This window comes from Oncorhynchus mykiss, chromosome 5 (assembly GCF_057628025.1).
Source record: "Oncorhynchus mykiss isolate SJ-2025 chromosome 5, ASM5762802v1, whole genome shotgun sequence".
Lineage (NCBI taxonomy): Eukaryota > Metazoa > Chordata > Actinopteri > Salmoniformes > Salmonidae > Oncorhynchus > Oncorhynchus mykiss.
Genome location: NC_143026.1, coordinates 35,877,059 through 35,888,069, shown reverse-complemented (window position 1 = coordinate 35,888,069; position 11,011 = coordinate 35,877,059). Strand labels below are relative to the sequence as shown.

Genomic DNA, 11,011 nt, shown 5'->3' with positions numbered 1-11,011 from the left:
TACTTATCCTTTGATCTATAAAATGTCTGGCAAAAGAAGCTTAATTTTTGGGGCACTTAACACATATTTTGGGATTCCTCCTGCCTGATAAAGTGCTAGCGGCCTAGTCTCATTTCAAACAAGGGCATTTGTTTCCACGTTTCCTCTCTTTGCCACCGAAATTATCTTTGACATTTTTCGGAAGCAGGCGAAATGAGGATGGAGGACGACATAAGGAGTTGAGCCCCCAGTCACGGTGCATCAGAAATGGTTAAGAAAGGCTGTAAAGCAGCTTTGTAGACAAACTACCACTGAATAACACAACAGCCCCCCCCTGAGGCTTTTTCTATGTGTAACATGCATACTGATGGAAAACATCTGATGTCAAAGGTGAAAAATCATCAGAAAATTGCACTTTAGGAGAAATCTCACTGAGATAGTTGTCATTTTCAGAGAGCATGACTTCTGTATGTATATTTACTACAATATGTAGAAAAAATTACTGGAAATCACTGCTGTGTCTACTTCCAAATCATTCAAACCAAGATTTATTGTGATGAGGTGTTACAATCCTCCCTAAAGTCAATCACAATACCTTTAATAGTGACAGTATCATCGTGGATGACCATTATCGGTATATTGGCCATTTAAATCAATAAACTTGCTATGTTATGCAAAACCTTCCTCCAAAACAGAGGCCCCTTCCCATTCGGTATTGGTGTGAAATAAAACATTCCACTTCAACAAACTATTTCCATCCAAGGTCATTTTCTTACAAGTACTTTTGGTGACTTAACTTGATGTAGTTTATAATTTACACAGGCATCATTAATTTCATTAATTGGTATTTTGACCAATCAGATCAGCTCTGAAAAAGATCTGATGTGATTGGTCAAGACCAATTAGTAGAAGAAAGATCAGAATGGTCTGCCCGTCTAAATGCAGCCAAATTGAAAGTATTCCAGGAAAGATTGCATTCTAACCTCTCTTCATATACCTGACAATATTCCCTCCTCTGCTTGCTCTGACCCTGGGTGGCTCTTAATGTAAGGTCACAAGCTCTCACATGAAGGAAAACATTCATGACATATTGAAATGAAAACATATGAAGGACAAATAGTTGGAAATATAAAAGACAACAATACAGCACTTAAACAGAACGCACTAAATCAGGTTACTAGTTTTCGATCATCGCAGTCATTTGGTATTTGATGCAAGAGAAGAGTACCAATATGACAGCTTGTGGATTTGTAATTGGAACATATGTATGTAATGGGTGCAATAACACTCAATCAAAATTAAACAATGTGTAAGTGACATGAATCCTCCAAAATGGGTTGATGTTTCCAGGCCTCTAAACAAGTCTTTATGTTCTTATCCTGTTCCTGTTTCAATGTCCTTCAATCTGCAACAGATAGTGTGTCCTTTGGGCCAGACAGTGGTGGTGCTGACCAGGCAACAATGCCTTGGCGCCTCATGGTTGTCTGTCACTGCTTCCGGTTCGGTGACTGCTTTGAGTGGTCTTGACATCCTTCACTACTGGGCTGGTGGTACAAGCTCCTCACTCTTCTCCATCGCCCACTCTGGGGACACACTTTCTAACTTTTTTGAGCTCTGCTTAGCCAGGCTGCCATAAATAGTCATAGCCTGAGGGGAAGGGGAAGATATAGACTGTTACTGTTCTGAGAGAGAAGACGGAGAGACAGGGGTGTGTTGACAGGGAGGATCAGGGAGGATGGGCTGAGCAATCACACATAATTAAATTGTTTCTTAAACAGAGACAGACCTGTGTGACCATGCCACTGATGTCACCAGAGTTGGAGGGCAGCAGGATGGTGTTAGACTCTTTGGCCAGGTTGGAGAAAGCGGATACGTATTGCTCTGCCACACTGAGGGAAGCTGCAGCGTTTCCATTCTGTTCGAAACACATCAGTTGGGTCAATGTGCCATCTAGATGCGCGCACACACACACACACACACGATGAAGCCATCAACTATTTTACCTGTTCAGCTAGAGCGTCTGACAACAGCCGGATAGCCTTAGCTTTGGCCTCTGCTTTGGCTAAGACAGCATTGGCTTCACCTAGGTGAAGATAACAAGAGTCTAATCAGAAACGGTCACAAAGGCTTGCGTCCTGTCAAGTGGGTGTACTTGTTCAGTGCATTCGAAAGTACTCAGACCCCTGGACTTTTTTCAAATGTTATTACGTTACAGCCTTATTCTAAAACGGGTGATGATTTAAGCACATTAGTGAAAAAAGCACTGTCGTTGCACCAATGTACCTAACCATAAACATCAATGCCTTTCTTAAAATCAATACACAAGTATATTTTTTAAAACCTGCAGATTTAGTTAATATTCCCTGCGAACATTAATTTATTTTAACTAGGCAAATTGTGTCACTTCTCTTGCGTTCTGTGCAAGCAGAGTCAGGGGATATGCAGCAGTTTGGGCCACCTGGCTCGTTGCGAACTGTGTGAAGACCATTTCTTCCTAACAAAGACCGTAATTAATTTGCCTGAATTTTACATAATTATGACATAACATTGAAGGTTGTGCAATGTAACAGCAATATTTAGACTTATGGATGCCACCCGTTCGATAAAATACAGAACGGTTCCGTATTTCACTGAAAGAATAAACATTTTGTTTTCAAAATGATCGTTTCCGGATTTGACCATATAAATGACTTAAGGCTCATATTTCTGTGTGTTATTATGTTATAATTAAGTCTATGATTTGATAGAGCAGTCTGACTGAGCGGTGGAAGGCAGCAGCAGGCTCGTAAGCAGTCATTCAAACAGCATTTTCCTGCATTTGCCAGCAGCTCTTCGCAATGCTTGAAGCACAGCGCTGTTTATGACTTCAAGCCCATCAACTCCCGAGATTAGGATGGCAATACTATAGTGCCTATAAGAACATCCAAGTCAAAGGTTAATGAAATACAAATCGTAGAGAGAAAAATAGTCCTATAATAACGACAACCTAAAACTTCTTAACTGGGAATATTGAAAACTCATGTTTAAAAGAAACCACCAGCTTTCATATGTTCTCATGTTCTGAGCAAGGAACTTAAACGTTAGCTTTTATACATGGCACATATTGCACTTTTACTTCTCCAACACTTTGTTTTTGCATTATTTAAACCAAATTGAACATGTTTCATTATTTGAGACTAAATAGATTTTATTTATGTATTTTATTAAATAAAAGTGTTCATTCAGTATTGCTGTAATTGTCATTATTACAAATAAAATGAAATTTAAATGTAAAAAATTATAAAATAAAATTTAAAAATTGGCCGATTAATCTGTATCGTAGTTGAAAAACAATCATAATCGGTCGACCTCTAGCTAAGTTGTTTATTTCTCCTTAATCTATACACAATACGCCATAATGACAAAACAAAAACAGGATTTTAGAAATTTGGGCAGATTTATTCCAAATAAAAAACTGAAATCTCACATTTACATAAGTATTCAGACCCTTTACTCAGTACTTTATTGAAGCACCCTTTGCAGCAATTACAGACTAGAGTCTTCTTGGGTATGACTCTACAAGCTTGGTACACCTGTATTTGGGGAGTTTCTCCCATTCTTCTCTGCAGATCCTCTCAAGCTCTGGCAGGTTGGATGGGGAGTGTCGCTGCACAGCTATTTTCAGGTCTCTCCAGAGACGTTTGATCGGGTTTAAGTCCGGGCTCAGGCTGGGCCACTCAAGCACATTCAGAGACTTGTCCAGAAACCACTACAGTCCAGTGGTGTAAAGTACTTAAATAAAAAACACTTAAGTACTACTTAAGTAGTTTTTTGGTGTATTTGTACTTTACTATTTATATTTGACAACTTTAACTTTACCACATTCCTGAAGAAAATAATGTAATTTTTACCTGATACCCAAAAGTACTCATTACATTTTGAATGCTTAGCAGGACATAGAACATTGTCAAATTCACGCACTGAGTGTTGGAGTGTGCCCCTGGCTATTCATAAATGTTAAAACATGAAAATGGTGCCGCCTGCTTTGCTTAATAGAAGGAATTTGAAATGATCTATACTTTTACTTTTGATACTTAAGTAGTATATTTAGAACCAAATACTTTCTCAGGTAGTATATTACTGGGTGACTTTTACTTGAGTAACTTTCTATTAAAAAGGCATCTATACTTTTACTCAAGTAGGACAATTGGGTACTTTTTCCACCACTGCTCCTATGCTGTCTTGGCTGTGTGCTTAGGGACGAGGCCCTGAGCGCTCTGGAGCAGGTTTTCATAAAGGTTCGCTCTGTACTTTGCTCTGTTCATCTTTACCTAGATCCTGACTAGTCTCCCAGTCCCTGCCGCTGAAAAACATCCCCACAGCATGCAACCACCACCATGCTTCACCGTAGCGATGGTGCCAGGTTTCCTCCAGACGTTACGCTTGGCATTCAGGCCAAATAGTTTGATATTGGTTTCCATCAGACCAGAGAATCATGTTTCTCATGTTTCGGAGTCCTTTGGGTGCCTTGTGGCAAACTCCAAGCGGGCTGTCATGTGCCTTTTACTGAGGAGTGGCTTCCGTCTGGCCACTCTACCGTAAAGGACTGATTGGTGGAGTGCTGCAGAGATGGTTGTCCTTCTGGAAGGTTCTCCCATATCCACAGAGGAACTTTGGAGCTCTGTCAGAGTTACCATTGGGTTCTTGGTCACCACCTGACCAAGACCCGTCTCCCCCGATTGCTCAGTTTGGCCAGGCGGCCAGCTCGAGGAAGTCTTGGTGGTTCCAAATGTCACGCCCTGGCCTTAGTTATCTTTGTTTTCTTTATTATCTTGGTTAGGTCAGGGTGTGACATGGGGGATTTAAGTATTTTGTCTGGTCTAGGGGTTTTGTATGTTTATGGGGCTGTGTCCTTTCTAGGTAGTTTTGTATGTCTATGATTGCCTAGATTGGTTCTCAATTAGAGGCAGCTGTCTGTCGTTGTCTCTGATTGGTAACCATATTTAGGCAGCCATGTTCTTTGGGTATTTTGTGGGTGATTGTCTTCTGTCTGTGTCATTGCACCAGATAGGACTGTTTCGGTTTTCACTTTTGTTGTTTTGTAGTGTTCTCATGTATGGTCTTGATTAAACATGTTGAACTCTAACCACGCTGCATTTTGGTCCTCCTCTCCTTCAGCGGAAGAAAACCGTTACACCAAACTTCTTCCATTTAAGAATGATGGAGGCCACTGTGATCTTGGGGACATGCAATGCTGCAGAAATGTTTTGGTAACCTTCCTCAAATCTGAGACAAAACACTATCCTGACTAGAAGCTCTACGGACAATTCCACCTTGTGGCTTGGTTTTTGCTCTGACAGGCACTGTCAACTGGGGGACCTTATAGACAGGTGGGCGTCTTTCCAAATCATGTCCAATCAATTGAATTTACCACAGGTGGACTCCAATCAAGTTGTAAAAACATCTTAAGGAAGATCAATTGAAACAGGATGCACCTGAGCTCAATTTCGAGTCTCATAGGAAAGAGTCTGAATACTTATGTAAATAAGATATGTTTATTTTAAATAAATTGGCAAACATTTCTAAAAACGTGTTTTTGGTTTGTCATTTTGGGTTATGTCTCACCAGGGCTGATGGTCGAAATCGCGTTTATCGTCGGAGGAGTGGTCGTTACATCGAGGCATGTCCTCTGGAGCGGGATCGATTTGGAGGTGGAGGGTCCGTCATGCTCTGGGGCAGTGTGTCACAGCATCATCGGACTGAGCTTGTTGTCATTGCCGGCAATTTCAACGCTGTGCGTTACAAGGAAGACATCCTCCTCCCTCATGTGGTACCCTTCCTGCAGGCTCATCCTGACATGACCCTCCAGCATGACAATGCCACCAGCCATACTGCTCGTTCTGTGCGTGATTTCCTGCAAGACAGGAATGTCAGTGTTCTGCCATGGCCATTGAGCACGTCTGGGACCTGTTGGATTGGAGGGTGAGGGCTAGGGCCATTCCCCCCAGAAATGTCCGGGAACTTGCAGGTGCCTTGGTGGAAGAGTGGGGGTAACATCTCACAGCAAGAACTGGCAAATCTGGTGCAGTCCATGAGGAGGAGATGCACTGCAGTTCTTAATGCAGCTGGTGGCCACATCAGATACGGACTGTTACTTTTGATTTTGACCCCCCTTTGTTCAGGGACACATTCCATTTCTGTTAGTCACATGTCTGTGGAACTTGTTCAGTTTATGTCTCAGTTATTGAATCTTGTTATGTTCATGTTCACAAATATTTACACGTTAAGTTTGCTGAAAATAAACGTTGACAGTGAGAGGACGTTTATTTTTTTGCTGAGTTTATTTAATCAATTTTAGAGTAAGGCTGTAACGTGGAAAAAGGTGACTGAATACTTTCTGAAAGCTCAGTACATCAAGCTGCCTCGCACAACAGAAACATTTCTGTAATTTAGCAGACACTTATCTAGATCGACTTACATTCAACTAAGGCAGATAAGGTAAACAGAAGCCGTTCTAACTCAGACAAAACTTACATCAAAAACAACGGTCCAACTTTCACACCATCCTTAGTAGTTAACAAAGGCCTTAAGTCATCTAGATCTGTGAATTAACCTACCAGCTGCTTTGTTGATCTGTTCTGTTTTCTGTCCTTCCGAGGCCAGGATCTGAGCTTGCTTGCGACCCTCAGCAACATTGATGGCTGCTTCCTTGTGACCTTCAGACTCCAGCACAGTGGCTCTCTTCTTACGCTCTGCCTCCACCTACACAACGGAAGGCAGTCAGAAAGGGTGTAAACATGCAAAACTGATAGGCTAAGTATTAATAATGTGCAATGTATCACTAATCTATAAATAAGATCATGCTCAGAAATAGTTTGAGGTTCAAGACCTGTCTCCCAGTTTGTTGGCAGCAGTGCCAGCCCCTCTCACCTGCATCTGCATGGACTCTTTGACACGTGGTGGAACATGTATATCCTTGATTTCATAACGAAGGCAACGGATTCCCCAATCATCTGACGCCTGGTTGATGGAGTGGACTATGTTGGTATTAAGGGTCTCTCTTTCCTGGAGAAATAGAGAAATATAAAACAAGGAAATTAGGTTAAAAAAAATATCACAAACACAATTTGTAAAAAAGAACCGAGACTCACCCTGAATACTTTGTCCAGGGTCAGTTTTCCCAGCTCTGACCGCATGGTGGTCTGGGCAAGTTGGGTGACAGCATACTCTGGGTCCTCAACTCCATAGCTGGCCTGGAAGGAAGTACATCTTGTAATCAATATCTACAAACAAAGCAAAAACTTCCATGAACAACAACCTCAAGAAATCATGGACTTCACAAACGTACCTTAAAAGGATCCAATATTCTAAGATAGAGGACTCCATCTATCTGTAGTGTCACATTATCTGTGGATGTAATCAGATATCGGTTAATTCCGAGACAAGGACTGACTGAGAATAATAAAGACTGGCTTACAGTGAAGCCAACAGTGACAGTTGTCACTCACCTAAAGAGACCGCAGACTGCTCTGGGACATCAATAACTATCTCTTTAAGACTTTGCACATAACGGATTTTGTCCAGTATTGGTATTAGGAAATTCAAGCCCTACAGATTATCCAGAAAGGTGAAAGACAAATTAGTAAATTGATCATTTTTATGCATTCGGGATATAAACTGTGAAATAGTGTGAAAGTAATTAAGGGTGCAGATCACTGGCTAATTGGAAAACAATGGTTAAATTACCGGCTCTAAGATGCGATGGAAGCGGCCCATCCTTTCCACAACCCAGGATTCTTGTTGTGGCACAAACAGAACCACAGTGTTCATGGGCAGACTGGACGCCCATCGCTGCTGGGCTTGTGTCACCCACAACGCTGGGACTGTGGGCACTGTTCTCTGGGAATGCTGGAGGGAAACAAAATCACCATCAATGTACATTACACATTGTTGCATCAGAAGGTTACTCCATGAGAGTTGCAACTTCAGAATCATCTTTATTCACCAAGTACATTTACACACTCAGAATTGTACTTGGTGATATGGTGCTGCTAGTGATAGACAACATTTAGAGACAACATTAAGAGACAGAATTTACAGTGTTTACATACATTATATACAAACAGGTAGAGAGAACATAGAGCTATAAGAGAATGAGTAGTGGCTGTACAGATATACAGTGGGTGTACAAATGTACTTGTCAATATAAATATTTCCAAAAGTAGAGAGATGAACAGAAACCGAGAAACATCTTGGCTCCTGGGGAAAAAACCCTGTGCTATGCTGGAGCACAGAACAAATCCAGAACAGGCTATAGGAGGCACACGATAGTTTAGGCTTACATTAAGCCTATATGAATCCTACCTTTTTAAGCACATCTCATGAGTAGCAGGCTCTTTTCCTTTCTGTAAGTGCCATTAAAATGTACCTAAACCTACTGTCAAGTTACCAGGTTGTTAGATAGCTAGGTAACATGACTGAACAACACTGTATATTATCAAACCAATAATTAGCGACCCAGGATTAGTTTAAGGTGTCCCTCGACATGGTTTGTGAAATTATATAAAATGAGTGTGAACCCCGATAGAAAGAAAAAAGGCTTCTCTGGTAATATGGCACATTTTTGGAACCATTTAGGCTAGAGAAAAGCCATTTTCTTTGCTGTAAAGCGGCAAGCATACCTGTCGCGGAGCGGTGCTTTTTCCATCTCCGACACTCAGAGGCTGCATGAGAGTGAGCTTGCAAAGGCTACTCAGACTGGTCAGTGCTCTTGGTTATAACAGGTGATGATACAAAGAGCAATGTTGATACATTGTAACAGAAGACTCATCAGGGTCTGCATCCCGGCTAAAGTATATATTTTTTCAAACTGACTGAGGAATAGATGCGAGCAGAGTGGACAGCGAGAAGCAGGTGAGTGAGGGCTGATAGGGGATGCGGTTGGCGATTACAGATGCCACAAATGATATGCACATGAAAGTGGATATTATTGGATCTGCACATACAAGAGACTAGCGAATGTAGTTTAAATTCAACTGAATTTATAAACAAAACTGACTTTATAAAGATAAAGAAGGCACAAGCATGTTCTTCAGATGGGTAGGGCTGAAAAAGTCAGTAGTATCTATCATATGAAATGGTATTCTAAAATGTTGGTTCATAAACGTTTTGGTACCATGATATTACCGTGCAACACTAAATATAATAGCACCAAAGAGCACAGATTTAGGTTTATAAACTCTAAAAACACCATTTGGCTAATGTGACAAATACAACTTGATTTGATTGTATTGTTGAGGGCATTTTCAACTGGCCAACGACATACACTACATGGCCAAAAGTGTGGACACCTGCTCGTCGTACATCTCATTCCAAAATCATGGGCATTATCATGGAGTTGGTCCCCTCTTTGCTGCTCTAACAGCATCCACTCTTCTGGGAAGGCGTTCCACTAGATGTTGGAACATTGCTGCAGGGACTTGCTTCCATTCAACCACAAGAGCATTAGTGAGGGCGGGCACTGATGTTGGGCGATTAGGCCTGGCTCACATCAGCTTTCCAATTCATCCCAAAGGTGTTAGATGGGGTTGAAGTCAGGGCTCCGTGCAGACCAGTCAAGTTCTTCCACATCAATTGACAAACCTTGCTTTATGCACAGGGGCTTTGTCATGCTGAAACAGGAATGGCCCTCCCCAAACTGCTGCCACAAAGTTGGAAGAACAGAATCATGTAGAATGTCATTGTATGCTTTAGCTTTAAGGTTTCCCTTCACTGGAACTTAGAGGCCTAGCCCGAAACATGAAAGACAGCCTCAGGCCATTATTCCTCCTTCGCAAAACTTTACAGTTGGCACTGTACATTGGGGCAGGTAGCGTTTTCCTGGCATCTGCTAAACCCAGATTTGTCTATCGGACTGCAAAATGGTGAAGCGTGATTCATCACTCCAGAAAACACGTTTCGGCTAGTTCTCTATCGGCGAGCTTTACACCACTCCAGCCGATGCTTGGCATTGCACATGGTGATCTTTGGCTTGTGTGCGGCTGTTCGGCCATGGAAACCCATTTCAAGAAACTCTCGACAAACAGTTGACATTGCTTCCAGAGGCAGTTTGGAACTCGGTGGCGAGTGTTCAAAACGGAGGACAGACTTGGTGGTCCCATTCAGTAAGTTTGTGTGGCCTACCACTTTGCGTTTCACCTTCACAACAACAGCACTTAAAGTACACCAGGGCAGTTTTAGCGGCGCAGATATTTGACGAACTGACTATATATATAATGTAACTAGTTATCTAGTTAGCTGACTAACATCTCAGTGAACACATGATAGCAAGGCAAGCTAGCTGGCGTACAGTAGCAAGCTAACTCAGTAGACTAACAGTAATTACCTAACGTTAGCTAGCTTGAATTAGCATGTGTCTTACCATTAAAAGGGCACCGCCAGTCCGGCACAATGTTCGGAACATTTTCTTAACGTAATTGTTGGCTGATATGTAGCTATGTGGTTTAGGTGAAATGAATGAATATTTGTTCATGTGTGACCCTCGGCCGATTCAGGAAACGAAGTTACAACATCAAATTGGTGCACTGGTTAAACACGTCCCCCTGTTGATAGGGGAAATGGAACTTTGGCGATTATCTTTTCAGATGATGCATAGTTTCCTGAAACAAATATACGTTTAAATTATTGTAAATATAATACAAAATACATTGTGAATGTTTAATATTTCTAACACTTTCAGATGTTTTTAATCATTGTTATGTAGGCCTTGACAATATTCCGAGTCTGAATTTCCAGCACTTTCCATATGTTGCGTCAGCATAGACCAGAGAAGCCTGTCTGTACTCTTGAGTTTTGATGCAGGAGGACATGAGACAAAGGAATGTGTAGTATTGGTGGAAAAAGTTGTGTGTGTAACAGTGGTGTAAAGTACTTAAGTAAAAATACTCTAAAGTACTAAAGTGTTTTGGTGTATCTGTACTTTACTTTTCTATTTCTATTTTTGACAACTTTTACTTCACTACATTCCTAAAGAAATGTATGTACTTTTTACTAC

The 11,011-nt window shown here is 41.4% G+C and overlaps 1 protein-coding gene across 2 annotated transcripts; it reads right to left on the bottom strand.

The window, feature by feature from the left end:
• Positions 1–499: 499 nt before the first annotated feature.
• Positions 500–10,798, bottom strand: stoml2 (stomatin (EPB72)-like 2). 2 transcript variants are annotated; one of them, XM_021602568.3, is made up of 10 exons: positions 10,379–10,798; positions 7,705–7,866; positions 7,467–7,566; positions 7,307–7,365; positions 7,110–7,211; positions 6,889–7,023; positions 6,576–6,720; positions 1,983–2,062; positions 1,766–1,894; positions 500–1,626 (listed from the first exon to the last, which is right to left on the bottom strand). In XM_021602568.3, the coding sequence occupies exons 1-10, from the start codon at positions 10,487–10,489 to the stop codon at positions 1,516–1,518; spliced, it is 1,134 nt and encodes a 377-aa protein (XP_021458243.2). In that variant the 5' UTR covers positions 10,490–10,798; the 3' UTR covers positions 500–1,515. The 2 variants fall into 2 exon arrangements, with proteins under 2 accessions (XP_021458243.2, XP_090090722.1); XM_090234596.1 differs by lacking the exons at positions 500–1,626; positions 1,766–1,894; positions 1,983–2,062 and adding an exon at positions 5,500–5,872 and having other exon boundaries at positions 10,379–10,572.
• Positions 10,799–11,011: the final 213 nt, after the last annotated feature.

Bases quoted from the DNA above. Each gene is read 5' to 3' on its own strand.
- stoml2 (XM_021602568.3), bottom strand. From the start codon at position 10,489: ATGAACAAATATTCATTCATTTCACCTAAACCACATAGCTACATATCA. The intron at 7,366-7,466 runs GTGAGTGACAAC...TTACATCCACAG, and splicing joins GCAGTCTGCGGTCTCTTTAG to ATAATGTGACACTACAGATA. The intron at 2,063-6,575 runs GTAGGTTAATTC...ATCTTCACCTAG, and splicing joins ACAGATCAACAAAGCAGCTG to GTGAAGCCAATGCTGTCTTA.